Source organism: Xenopus laevis, chromosome 1L (assembly GCF_017654675.1).
Source record: "Xenopus laevis strain J_2021 chromosome 1L, Xenopus_laevis_v10.1, whole genome shotgun sequence".
In the NCBI taxonomy this organism is placed as follows: Eukaryota; Metazoa; Chordata; class Amphibia; order Anura; family Pipidae; genus Xenopus; species Xenopus laevis.
Genome location: NC_054371.1, coordinates 147,530,174 through 147,545,056, shown reverse-complemented (window position 1 = coordinate 147,545,056; position 14,883 = coordinate 147,530,174). Strand labels below are relative to the sequence as shown.

The 14,883-nt window shown below is 36.4% G+C and overlaps 1 protein-coding gene across 2 annotated transcripts; it reads left to right on the top strand.

The window, feature by feature from the left end:
- The first annotated feature begins 4,533 nt into the window (after positions 1-4,533).
- Positions 4,534-8,500, top strand: tdgf1.3.L (teratocarcinoma-derived growth factor 1, member 3 L homeolog). 2 transcript variants are annotated; one of them, XM_018235219.2, is made up of 6 exons: positions 4,534-4,710; positions 5,043-5,095; positions 5,412-5,570; positions 6,236-6,350; positions 6,934-7,037; positions 7,428-8,500. In XM_018235219.2, exons 1-6 carry the CDS (start codon positions 4,697-4,699, stop codon positions 7,550-7,552), a joined length of 570 nt encoding a protein of 189 aa, XP_018090708.1. In that variant the 5' UTR covers positions 4,534-4,696; the 3' UTR covers positions 7,553-8,500.
- Positions 8,501-14,883: the final 6,383 nt, after the last annotated feature.

Below are 14,883 nucleotides of genomic sequence, written 5' to 3'. Positions count from 1 at the left end.
TGACCCATCTAGAACACATACCTCAATAGCGGTTTCTGCTTTAGCTTTTCAGTGTCAGGTTATGGGCACCACGGCATAAAAAAAAAAAGAATTTAAGGTGGTGCTAGTATACATATATCTAATGCTTAATACATAAATCGTAAATCTCTCCAGTTTATGTTTATGCTCAAAATTATATTGAAGCTTTAAACCTTTACATGTTCTAGATGTTAGAAGAAATATATAAGAGGTCAAAAGATTGTTCCTGGTCTAGCAAAACATTGACCCCAATATGCAGGTGGCACCCATTGGTTTCCTACTGTTAGAATCGTGGAAGCAAATATCTGCTTGGTTGCTATGTGTTACTAGACCTGGAACGTTGCATCTCTTATTACATTATCCTATAAATTCAGTGTCTAGGACATCATGGTAGGGGATTCATTGCAATACCCTTTTACACTTCTACGCATTCAGTTCTATAAAAGTCATTACCGTGAGTAATAAGTCATCCTTCTAATTTTAAAAGTCATGCAGTCATAAGATTAAAGTCAGACTACAATGTATCATATTTCACAAATATCATACCAAAGCATGGATATTTATTTTATCATGGTAAGGTACATAACGTGTATATTTATATATATTGTATATACATCCAAAAGCACATATATACTTACAACATGAGGTGAACAAGTGTCATCAAATTAGCCAAAATGACTCCCAAATAATGTGCAAATTTGCTGTGTACATACTACAAAATACAAAAAGCTGTTATTGCTGTAAAAAGTGGATCTAAAAATATTACAACGTGGGAGCTGATAAGCTTTACAAACAACATATTTTAGGTTTTTTTTATATCAGCATAAAATAATGTCACATTAAACTAATTTGCAATATATATATATATAGATATTCTGAGTATATCTATATACATATATATATATATATATATATACACATACACATAAATCTAATTCTAGCCCTGGTTATTGTTCCTATCCCAAAAGACATCCAAGCCCATATAATGACATTAAAGCTGGCCATAGACGCAAAGATCCGATCTTATGAATCCTCGATTCGTACGATTTTTGGACCATATGTGGAGAGTTCCGATATTTTTCTTCCCACGGAGAACGGTCGTTTGGTCGATTTGCCAGGTGTATTTTCAGATTTGAGCTATTTCCAGGGTCTGGGAATAATAAATCTAGAAAAATTCAAGCTTTTTCAAAAAACTTGAAAAATATGAGTTTTTGTAACCCGAAAATGTGAGTTTTTACAAAAATTTCGTGAAAAACAAAACTCGAACTTTAATAAATAACCTCCTAAAAGAGTAATTATGCCCCCTCACAAGCTCCTCTTTTCCAACACCAACCTTAGTCTCTGCTATCCCCTTTACCAGTTTAGTTGCATGTCTCTGCATTCCCTCTAGCTTATTAATATCCTTTTTAAAGCGATACCATCATGGGAAAACATGGTTTTTTGTTTTTTTCAAAATGCACCAGTTAATAGTGTTGCTCCAACAGAATTCTGCACTGAAATCCCCTTTTCTGGATTTTTTTTATATTTAATAAGGAAATCTGACATGGGGCTAGACATATTGTCAGTTTCTCAGGTGCCCCCAGTCATGTGACTTATGATCTGATAAACCTCTTTACTGCTTCACTGCAAGTTGAAGTGATATCACCCACCCCAGCAGCCCATCAGCAGAACAATGGGAAGGTAACCAGATAACAGCTCCCGGGTAGATTTAAGAACATCACTCATTGGTAAAAATGAATGTCCCACTGGGACATTGGGTAAGAGAAACAATAGCCTGCCTGAAAACAGTTCCATACTGAAGTGCTGCTTCTTTCTGAAAGGACATGACATGAAAGGACATGACATACTAAATATTAATTACAGCTATAACCTATATGACCTATAGGGCCTAGTCTGCCTTGATGTAAGGAAACTGAATGAGAAAAAAAAACATGTATAGATCAATTGACAAACATTCACATAATATATGTATACTTTACCTTACTTTTGACTTGCACCACATAATAATTGTATTGGAAGGTCTGAACTATGACCCTCAGCTCTAATTTATAGAGAAGGGATTTTCTCCCCTTAAATGGGCTGTTCACCTTCCAAACACTTTTTTCAGTTCAGTTGTTTTCAGATTGTTCCCCAGAAATAAGACCTTTTTCAATTACTTTCCATTATTTATTTTTTTTACTGTTTTTCCAAAATCTAAGTTCAAAGTTGATGTTCCTGTCTGTGGTGTTTGCGTCTGGCAGCTCATTAATTTGGGTGCAGACTCTAAACTCCATTTCTCAGCAGCATCTCTGGAGTATAAGCAACTATTGTATCAATTCTAACAGCTGCCTTTAATAAAACTCAGAGATTCTGCTCAGCAGGGACAAAGATAAGAAATGTATCATCTAAATGTATCCATTTAGAACAGTTTACAGGGTCGGCGACCCCCCCTCCCAGAGCTGCTTTAGAAGGTGAAAATTTATACTTATACAGTGACACATGGAAAATAGAAAGTAATTGGAAAAAGTTGTTAATTCTGTTGATCTATCTAAAACAACTAGTTGTTTGAAGGTGAAAAACCCCTTTTAATATATAAATAAATGAATAAAAGTTCAGAAAGATGAATATCAAGCCAATGCAGTGCTTAAAGCTGGACTAGGGTTGGTCTAGGCATATTACATGCCAAGCAAAATTCAGTGGTTGCACAGTTACCCCTATGGACTGTGAGACTGCATGTAAGTTCTATACCATGGGCTTGATAAGTACAAGGATTGTAAAACACAGGAGGACATTAAGTACAAGACATCTGCACCTTTGAAAGATAAGAGTCAGATGTAAAAAAAATCTATCTTATGGCTATTTCTATTATTTACACTCAGGGGTGACTTTAACAGAACCATGTTCGTGGGTACAGTATGTAACAGGGTCTGGTAGGCAGCAGTCTGTTATTATAAACATAGGAATGCCCTAGAAAACAAGTGCTGAGAGATTCTGAACGTCACATTCATGAAGGTCTTTATGTTCTTTATGCACATTTTCTATTACAGAATCGTTTGGATGATGAAAGAATAAGTTGCAACACTCAATGTGAGCTCTCCGGCACAAAACTTTCAAGCTTTCAGAAGTATTAGCATGTCCTATATTGTACTGAATTAGTGACACTCCAGACTTCCTGAAATTGCTTCAATGTTTACCCTTAATTATTAAGATAAACTTTGTAAGCGCACTGAAAGCCTGGCCCTGACAAGGTTTCAAATAATCTGCATAATTCTTCTTATGTTGAAGATTTCATTAAATATCTTTATGTATACTTGACATTCTCTTTAATGTACTGAAAAACCAGCCAAAATACTAATCTTCAAACAAAATGGTAAATTTATAGTAAGTGAGGCTTAAGGATAACAGCTTACCTAGACACTCAGAGCATTATTTACAAAAAGGATTTGCACAATAGGGGGAATTTGAATTCCATGTGTGATATTAACCCTATATATACCTCTCAGAGAAACAACAATATTGATAAAGACATATTAAAGACATATAAAGAAATATTAAAGACATATAAAGACATATTATGACTAAAACGGTTAATTGCACTAAACTTTTAGAGCTCCGTTTTCTATTCTGAAGTCTCTTTTCTGATACAGTTATGGGACCTGTTATCCAGAATGCTCTAGACCAGGGCTAGATTTCCTGTGCGTGCACCCCTAGGCCACTTGGTCCTAGCACCCACCAGCCCGCACTCCCCACCCCCTCGAGAGTGTGTGCGCAAGCGCCAGAGCACTGGGGAGCTGCATGTTCCCAGTGCTCCTCAGAAAGCGCCTGTGAGGCATGCCGCCCCTAATATTTTGCTGCTCGCCACAAATCAGGGCCCACTTTGGACCATGGGTTTTCTGGATTTAAACATTATATAATAGGAATAGGCTGGTTCTGCTTCCAATAAGGATTCATTATATCTTAGTTTAGATCAATTACAGTGTACTGTTTTATTATCACAAAGAAAAGGGAAATTGTTTTAAAAAACTTGGATTATTTGGATAAAATGGAGTCTATAGGAGACGGCCGTCCCGTAATTCATAACCAAATCTTCAAATTTACATTAAGCAAAATAACTGTAAAATAAAAACAACTCAAGTAACTGTATAATTATTATGTTACTATTACTTGCAATATAATAATAATAGTAATTGGCAATTTTTCTCTAGTCTGAACAAATGAATAATTGGTTTATAATTCCGAAGTGACAGATTCCATATCTCCCAGCAATTAGCTATGTTGCATCATATTTATGGGAACCATAACTTTTCATGTAAACTAAGATTAAACAGAATAATGATAGAGGGTTCACATAATTCCAAATTCTTTGTTATATCTAGTTCTTCTCTAAAAAATTAGATGCTGGCTCATGAATAGAAGACTTGTATTTAGCATATGTAAAAGCCCACCAGGGTCCCTTTGCATAAAACTGTGGGTGTGTCAGGGAATGGAACAAAAAGGAACTATAAAGATGCAAATGATTGTTAAATACCTTGCACTTGGTAGGTGTGGCTCCTGAAGGTCTTTCCAGTATTCAAGTGTAACTAAGCAGAAACTAATTTAGTTTACTTGCTCTGTGGACCGACCGTTACACCTGGTTTTTGCTAAGGACACATTCAATACAAGAACTAAAAGTGGGAAACTGGGGCCTTTGCAGAAAACAATGCAGTTTTTAAGGTAAGGTGTTGCAGATTTGGTTAGTTTTTCTTAAAAACATGAATGTTTAGTGGCCTACAGTATTTTCCAAAAGTCTATACATTCTAGCTATTGTTTTTATTAATGTATTTGCTATGCTATAAAATTTATATATTGTTTTAAAGCCAGTATGTCTAACTTGCATCCCTCCAACTGCTATTGAACGTAATCTTTGGAAGCCATTGGCAGCTGCTGGGAACTGTAGTTCAGCAACAGTAGGAGAACTGCAAGTTGGGCTAGTTTAGACAATGCAATTGCATAATTTGAGTATACATTTCAGCTTTCCAACCAAATATATTTTTCTTGTTTTACAGATTTCTTGCCATCCTTATTTTCTCTGCTAAACATTTTATCAAGCATTGCAAAGGTAAGCACAAACAGATTTTTGGTATATCTTGGCAACAGATGGGCAGTAATTAGTTTCACCTGTAGTTATCCACTGATGGGGGTCAACTCTGCCAATTAGTTTAAAAGTCTAACCCTATAACTAACCCTAACCAAGACCTGTGACGTGCGAGTAGATTGGGTATCGTTTACAGCCCATGGTTAGTTTTAATTGTTTTCTATATGACTTGCCACACAGACCACAAATTACACAATAGACTGGCCTAATGGGGAAACAACTGGTCCAAAATGTATAGGGTAGGGGCAAATTAATTTTAACACCTCCTTTCTTTTAACAGGTGAAACTTGCATGGGACTGAACTGTAATGACCCAAGGTTATTGGAGGCAATTAAGAGCAACACAATCAATCAGCTCTTGCATGATACAATTAATGCCACCCATGGAAAGAGTCCAGCAAAATCCACTAAAACCTTGCCCTTCTTGGGTATCACAGACAGTAAGTAGATTATTAATGTTCATTGCCTTGCTGTTGTTGTCTAGTGCATGTGAAAGTTATAATTCGCAAGTATACAGAATTGTCTGTGTGTTCCATGAATTTGTGATAGATCTTGGATGGAATTCATGAAATATATTTCATTTAATTAGTATTCGAACTTGAAACCAAAAACATGCTAAGTTAATTAACTCTTGCTGAGTGTGAGCTTAGTGGTTCTGTGATAGGAAAAATGGATTCCTTGTCTGTGCTTAAATGGGATGTTCACTTTTAAAGTAAATTTTTAGTAGGTTATTGAATGGGCAATTCCAATTTTTCCAGTTTTCAAAAGGGGGTTACTGAGCCTATTTAAAAACATGCTATTCAGGCCCTCCCCTGTTTATATGTCAGACTCTAATTCAAATCAATGCATGGTTGCTAGGGTAATTTGGATCCTAGCAACCAGATTGCTAAAACTGCAACTGAGCTGCTGAATAAAAGGTATATAACCAAAAAGAATAAAAAAAGAGAACCAGTTGCAAACTGTCTTCAGAATATCACTCTGTACATTTTAAAGGTGAACAACCCATTTAAGTAATGGCCAATTTTAATTGTGATGCTACATTAACAAACCACTATACATTCATGCTTGGGTCTTTTTTATAAAAGTATATTGTTTTGTTTTTTAGGTAAGAAATTGAATAGAAAATGCTGTCAGAATGGAGGCACTTGTTTCTTGGGGACCTTTTGCATCTGCCCTAAGCAATTTACTGGTCGGCACTGTGAACATGAAAGGAGGCCAGCGTAAGTATATCATTGCCACCAAGGAAATGAATAGATGATGCTACTCTTAGCATCCACTGACACCTGCATTAGGGTGGCTGGGAGTAGTAGTAGTTTAACAGCTCTGCAGGTTTGACATCACTGGGTTTTTTTTTTCTTTAGATTTTGGACTTTTATTCTACCTTATTTTTGATTTCAGCATGGGACCCAAGGCATTTTGCATTAAAAAAATGATTTTAGATTCCAATGTCTGTATTTGATGAGGATATATGTTATATTGCCCTAAACTCAGAGGATACCACCGCAGGCCTTTGGCTATGATAGAATGCTGACTTAATATAGAAAGCACTATCAAGGGAATGGAGACAATTGGAAATAAATTGCAGATAGTTTAATTAGTGAAGTTAATCATTTGAACTTTTAATTGACTAATCATATAAGAAATATCATTAGTGGTGCCTGTGCTGTCTTACTCTTTAAAACCGGGCTTCTGAAAAGATTCTGTATCAAGCTGAAATTCTGTATGTTGTTCTCAGCATTCATTGCTTTGTAAGTCTTATTCAATTATTCTAGACTTTAGAATATTCCTTGTGTGTTTCAGAAGCTGCTCCGGTGTTCCCCATGGAGACTGGATCCGTCAGGGCTGCTTGCTGTGTAGATGTGTGTCTGGTGTCCTACACTGCTTCAAGCCCGAGTCTGAGGACTGTGGTAAGCACATATTTCTGTCCAGCCTAAAGCATCAGCCATAAATCTACTACAGGCATCAACTACTGTTATTCTTTTTCTTTTTTTTCCCTCAACTCCATAGCCATAAATTGCATGGGCTGTCTATGGCTTTTTTTATGCCTTCAAACTCTATTCATAGGGACATATTCTTTAGCTGTAAGTCTGTATGTGGTCTCTGGAAAACTAAAGAATTAACTTAGACTCCAGTATCCATGATAATGCATTCATTTGAATATGACCAGGAGAAGCCACCTTTTATTGTCATTGATAATAGGCTACACCAAACTAGCAGCACAGGGAAGTGAGTATCAGTTGGAAGTATCAGTACATTATGTATAATGTTGCTTTTGTTTCTTTCTCTCTTTCTTTTAGATGTTGTGCATGAAAAAAACATGAGATCGGGGGTCCCGAGAATGCAGCTCAGCTTAATCATCTATTGCTTCCTTACTGCAAACTTGTTTTACCACATAGTTTGGCATCTGAATATTGGACTTTAACAGAGTAACTTGAGTCTGCCAGTCAGGTTCAGATTGCAGACGTCTGTGTCTACACTGCACTTTCAATTTGTGAACCCATTTTGCCAGGATTATGCTTGAAGTATATGGCTATCTTCCACCCCTGGAATCCTGAAAATATGCAGAAACTATACAATGCCTTATTTCTATTGGTTGTTTCATAAAATAACTTTTTTTATAGGATGATGTGTATAGTGGCCAGAATGGGTTTACAGTACTTCCAAGCACTGGCGTTGGTTCAAAATAGCTACTGGGTTCTTGCTCTTTGCTGCATGTTGAGATCAGGAAGCTAGTCTTATACTTACCCAGTGCATTCTGTATATATGTAAATTTTATTAACTTATTAGACACGTTGTACATTAACAGCATCCTTCACAAACTTTTATTTTTTTTTAATTTTTTTATTAATTGACAAAGAGAACAAAGTATCTAGGAACATTTTACAAATATTGTCCTACTACATTGCATGTTGTGGTTCTTGTTTGTATGTTTGTCCTGATCTTCTACAATGTATCCCTAGCCATAAAACGATTTTGTGAGTGTGTGTGTGACTGCATCCCATTTTATTCATTATGCAAACACTTTGCAAATGATTGTGCAGCAATGTAAGTGCTAGCCTGTGGTCAACAGTGCTGAATGTAAATCTTTGGAGCGGTGATATCAGCATGCTTATGGAGGCTCAATAACCTTGGTCTTGCCCCTTTAAATTCTATTTTTCTACGGGCAAGTAAATCTAAACTGGTAAAGTACCTTCTTTTAAGGAAATGAATCACTGAATGTTATAATTCCAGTTTCAGGCCACAGACAATTAATGACAGCTCAGGGAATAATACAATTGCCCATGTTTGATGCACCTAATGTACTGTATGTATTACAGGGTGTCTGCTTGATGTTTGCAATGAAGACATTAAATACTGTACCTAAAAGAAATACTTTTTTTCTTGCAAAATAGTTCTTGCTTTTAACCTATAATCAGTTTGTGCTGAAGAGGCTTTAATGATTTGTTGCTCAAAAGGGAGCCCAACAAGGCAGGTGTTTAGTGTTGATAAAATTCCTCTATTTGGAGCAAGAGAAAAAAAATTGAATTTCAAGGAGTGTATAATAGGTTTTTTGCAACAAATGGCCATTGCTTTGACTGTATTTGACTATAAAATGCTTTCTTTTCCTTTCCCATTTTTATTTTCCTTCTCCTTTTTAAATCAAAGTTGACCTTTTGAGTCACCGGAAATTGCTGTTTACTTTTTTTCCATTGGGGATGCTGTCTAATAAATGTGCATGAAGCTTTGTTTTTATGCATCTGATCCCCAGTGGCTGCAGAAAGCTAATTTTTACTGTGATAATATTAACAATAATATGGCAGCATTTTTAGTGAAGTTAATTGTACAGATATACTATCCAGTTTTTAAAACCAGTAATATTTCATTGCCTCTTTAGACAAGATCTGTCATTTAGCTGTTAAAGGGATACTGTCATGGGAAAAAAAATGTTTTCAAAATGAATCGGTTAATAGTGCTGCTCCAGCAGAATTCTGCACTGAAATCCATTTCTCAAAAGAGCAAACAGATTTTTTTTATATTCAACTTTGAAATCTCACATGGGGCTAGACATTTTGTCAATTTCCCAGCTGCCCCTGGTCATGTGACTTTTGCCTGCACTTGAAGAGAGAAATGCTTTTTGGCAGGCTGCTGTTTTTCCTTCTCAATGTAACTGAATGTGTCTCTGTGGGACATGGGTTTTTACTATTGAGTGTTGTTCTTAGATCTACCAGGCAGCTGTTATCTTGTGTTAAGGTGGCCATACACGGGCAGATAAAGCTGCCGATATCGGTCGTTTGGACGGATTTGTCAGCTTATCTGCCCGTGTATGGGGGCTTCTGACGGGTCTTCCCGATCGATATCTGGCCACGATATTGATCAGGAAGGTTTGATTTTTCACCGACCGACCCGTCGGAGCCCCTTGGCGCATCGTAATTCGATTGTTCGCCATACGGCCGAACGTTCGAATTACCCCCGATATAGCCATGCCGTTAGTGGCATATCGGGAAAAGATCCGCTCGTTTGGCGATGTCGCCAAACGAGCGGATCTTTGAGTCTATGGCCACCTTTAGGGAGCTGTTATCTGGTTACCTTCCCATTGTTCTTTTGTTTGGCTGCTGGGGGAAAAAGGGAGGGGTGATATCACTCCAACTTGCAGTAAAGAGTGATTGAAGTTTATCAGAGCACAAGTCACATAACTTGGGGCAGCTGGGAAATTGACACGATGTCTAGCCCCATGTCAGATTTCAAAATTGAATATAAAAAAATCTGTTTGCTCTTTTGAGAAATGGATTTCAGTGCTGCATTCTGCTGGAGCAGCACTATTAATTGATTCATTTTGAAAAAAAAATTTTTCCCATGACAGTATCCCTTTAAGGTACTATGACTGAGCAACCTTCTCACCTGGAAAGCAGCATATGTAGATTGAAAAAACATTCAAAAAGGTTGCGTCTCTCTGGCATACAATATGGCTGTGCCATCCCAAGTATGGCTTTCTTCTACTTTGCTAGAGTAGTAGAAGCTGTGGGAACTGTTATCCAGAAACCCATTTACCCAAAAGCTCTGCTTTATGGGAAGGCCATCTCACAGACACCATTTTAATCAAATAATTCATATTTAAAAAAATAACCTCATCCTCTGTATTAATAGAACGATACCTCGTACTTGACCTTAACAAAGATATTTTTAATCCTTATTGGTTGCAAATGAACCTTATTGGGTTTAATGATTTTTCAGTAGATTTAAAGTATAGCAATCCAAATTAAGGAAAGACCCCGTATCCGGAGAACCCAAGGTCACAAGCATAAAGGCACTACCAGCAGAATAGCATTAGAAATTACCCCAAGCACATTCCCACACCTATCCGTTTTATTCCATATGGGGCTACACATATATCCAAACCACAGTCCTAAAAATGCTTTGTAGACAGACTCTGGCTGGAGGTGTATACATGGATTGTAGGATCTGATAATAGATGTGCTTCTCTCTGATGGACATGCCTGGAATAAATTCAAGTATTAAAAAAACATAAACTGGACTCCTTGCAACACATCACTACTGACAGTAATGTATGCTTATTATCGGTCTGCTGCTCTGTGCTATGGGTATAATATAAACAGTAAATAACACATTTAACTATACTGTATGTGTATATAATACACAAAAGCCATGAATATCCTGTAAATTATATTCTTATAAACGGTGAGTTCTGATGTCATCAGTTATAAACGGTGAGTTCTGATGTCATTTCTGTCACATGACTCATTGAAATTTGTGTATTATAATAAATAAAGTACCCCCGGTTGTAAAATATGTGGATATTAGAAGTTATCTCGGAGTTCCATGACCTGTATAAAAACACTCGGCCTTCGGCCTCGTGTTTTTATATGGTCATGAAACTCCTCGTTAACTTATAATATCCCTATATTTTACAAAAGGGGGTACTTTATTCACTATATAATCTACAGTCTAGTCATTTCCCTATGGGAAGAGACTTTAAATTATATCCTTATAAACGTCACATTCTGATGTCAGAACGTGCTGTTTATAACAGGGGGTCGCGGCGCATCCGAATTTGACACGGCCGTGCCCGAATTGGACGCCGTTGCGCCCGATTTGGACGCCGACCCATCCGACCCCCCCACCCGACATTTCACACAAAATGTAGATTATAATGCATAATGTACCCCCTACTGAAATTTATAAAGATATTAGAAGTCACCTTGGAGTTATGTGACCTGTATAAAGGCACTCGGCCTTCGGCCTTTTATATGGTCACATAACTGCTCGGTGTCATATCTTTATAAATTACAGTAGGGGGTACATTATCCACTATATATTTCAAAAGCTACTTTGCCCAGCTTACTGAGCTGTACAGTGCAAATGTGGCTACATTGCACTCAGTTGTACATTAATAGCACAGTTTTCACTCAGTGCAGGTATGGGCTCAGTAAATTGTACATATGCTATTTAATACTATATAAAGAGCCTGTTTTGCGCTTCCAATAAAATATTTCCCAATATGCTTTGCAAAAAAGGGGGTTGTGGGTGCGGAGGTGTATTAAGCTTTAAACCCACCCCCACCTTGACAAAGGTTACCCCCTAGAAGATTTGATTTATAAAACCCATATAAAATGCATTTGCCAATTCTTTTCCAAACAATGCGTAGGAGGTATGATTATAATAGACTGGTAGGGGTAAATATATCTGAGGGAGAATACTTGAAAATGTTATAGGTATAGGATTGTAATGGCAGAAAGCAACTAAAACACACAATTAAATGGCTTATACTGAAACTCTATTTTTTTTTCATTTGCTATTCTGCTTCATTTCTTTTTAACTTTTGTCTACCTTACTGATTACCATGCATCTCTTTAAAAAAAAAAAACAAGACTTCATTAAAATTAACAAAATAAATCTAGGGCCTTTTGTATAGGCAGCCTATGCTTTGTTTGCAGGGAGTCTCGCATATCCTGCCCTTAGTTCTAAGCTGTTGCTAACAATGGGGGAGCTGGCTTGCTTTACATTTAAAAAAAAATGCAGAACAGGCAGCAATGGAAAATGACTTTCTATTTAAGAAAAAAATAGACATCTGAACTAGAGCTGCAAGCATATTCATTCCAATTAACAGGAAGTTCTATGTATAGTCTCTTCTAGTGTACTTAAATCAATGGGTTTGGAAAGTAAAGCTAAGGCAAGCATTCATATGTGCATTTTGTTTATCTCTACAGAATTTGTACTGAAAGCTGTGCTTTAGAAAAGGTTACCGGTAGTCAGGCAATTCTAATACAAGAACTAATATGATAATTAAAAATGAGTTTAATGTTTTATTGTAACAGCAAGAAAATGAAAGGGCTTCACATACAGTACATATAAATAGGTATGGGATCCCTTTTTCCAGAAAGCTCTGTATTACAGGAAGGCCCTCTGCTATAAAGTCAGTTTTAATCGAATCATTCTAAACTTTAAAATTATTTAAAATTATTATTTATTTTTCTCTTTAATAAAACAATACCTTGTACATAATGGTAACTAAGCTGCATGAATCCATATTGGAGGCAAAATAATTATTTTTCTCCTATTACCTATTACCTTTGCACACTGGTACTCAAATACCAACTGAAAAATGATTATGTGTATTGTCATTTGTACTAATGAATATTTTCACCAGCCATGGATTTGCGGTGAAAGTGCACATTTCGCCATCTGCCAATTTTTTTGGAGAAACTGCGGCAAAAATTCACAGCTCAAAAATATGTCACGACAAAAAGGTCACCAAGACATAAATGTCACAGAGACAAAAAAGTTGCCATAAGAAAAAACGGCCATTGACTTTAATGCATTTTGGACAAATAAATCAGCGAGACAAAAAAAAGTTGCCAAAAGAAAATAAAAAACGCTCATTGAATTTAATGCATTTGGGCTGAGAAAAATTGTCATGCATAAAACAAAATTTGATGCCCATTGACTTGAATGCGTTTTTGGCAAAACGGGACAGATTCACTCATTAATTTACACCATGTACAGTAATAAAACATCTTACTGAAATTAAGTTATTTGGTGTTTTACCTTGAAGCAGGTCTCAAAAATTTGCAAAGCACTTTTAAAATTTGCAATCTAATAAACTGCTTAGGGAAAATTATTACATTGTGAAATGCATCTATTTAATTCTTGTTTTTGCACATTTTCATTCCTTGCAGTTTATTACATATTTCTCTTTAGAGCAGACCTGCAGCAGCTCCTGCTCTGTTTTTTCTGTAGTTTGTTTGGCCTGGATGTTATGCTATTAATGTCTTTTAGAAGGGCTTTTAAATTAAAAAAAAAAAAAGAAAAAGTTAAATTTGACTCCTAATTATTCCCTTCTCTTTGCCAACAATGTCATAATACTTCCAGCCAAGTATATAGTCTGTGCCTTCAGCTGTCATTCCTGTCAGCACGTGGCATGGCATTGCATATTCCAGTGTCAGAGGAGAAATATCCATCAACAAATGGGAGACACTATTGTTTCTGCAATTAATGATCTTATGATATGCCTTACACATTCATATATATAGAATGCAGTGACTGGCCGGTCTTTGTTTAAAAATAATTGAGTTAGTGAGTTCAGATTTGGGGGATATTTAGCCCTTTAGATTTTAATGAATAAAAGTAGGGCCTTAATAAAAAATAAAAAATCACATTACAGAGAGGCACAGAAGACTAAAATAACAATTGAAAGCTGTAGTCCATCAAATGTGGCCACATGAAAAGATGTAGGATGGAACATCAGAAATCTGTTGAAGCTTTGCTGCACTTATCATGCTCACTAGTGATTTTTGAATAAATGTTCAGCTGCAATAAAGGTGAGCTCTGACTTCATTGACAGCCATGCTCTTGTTGTTGAATATTTGAAGGGGACAAGCCCTTGCCGTGGGCACCCCATATGCAGCTATTTAAGAGATTATTTGGATTACTGTTTTGCATTAAAGTACGGAATCTGCTACAGTGACTGGGAATTTGCATTTACTTGAGTGCTAACCAAGTCACTAGGCAAGACTAGGGCTTATAGTCAGCACAGCAACACAATTTGAGATAGATGTAATATGGAAGCACACAGTAAAAACCCTTGAACTAGGTTTAAGTGGGTTGTCATCTTGCATTCCACAGCTACTTGTTATCCTTTGCTTTCTTGTTCCCTTCAAATCATCATCGTTATGCATGGTAATGATTTTGACTATTTCGCCTTTCAGTGACCCTAAAACAAGTGAACAGATGATGTGCCTTTACACACAAAGATATAAAACAGAAGCCTCCAACCATCTCTGGGATATACTTTCAAACATTTAATATTGCACATTAGAAGCCTTTATGAGGAATGGACGACTATCTGTTTATGCAGCTAGGGTGGCATATAAAAGTGATTTGAGCATGTTTATAAAAGTAAATGCACTGTAACCAGAGCAATTCCAAGCCATATTTATTGCTATTTTCTTCTACAACAGGTGAAGAAGAGAGAAATGGGACTTTTTAAATAACTAATGTTCGCACAAGATGTTGTTGGGGATGAAAAATGCTTCTTTTTCTGCAAACAAATAAAAGTATTAGCTGCATCAGCTGCGTCTTTGGATGTTTCGTGAGTGTATAAAATATTTTCAAATGAATTTTTGATTTCCCAGCCAAGTTTGACATTGAAAGTGAGTGGAAAAAATTCATGTAAAAAGCTGCATTGTAAAGATACATGGAAAAGCGTTTTCACCTGGCTGCTTCCATCATCTACAAGCTGCATTTCACAACATCCTG

Bases quoted from the DNA above. Each gene is read 5' to 3' on its own strand.
- tdgf1.3.L (XM_018235219.2), top strand. The intron at 5,096-5,411 runs GTAAGCACAAAC...TTCTTTTAACAG, and splicing joins TTTTATCAAGCATTGCAAAG to GTGAAACTTGCATGGGACTG. The intron at 7,038-7,427 runs GTAAGCACATAT...TCTTTCTTTTAG, and splicing joins GCCCGAGTCTGAGGACTGTG to ATGTTGTGCATGAAAAAAAC.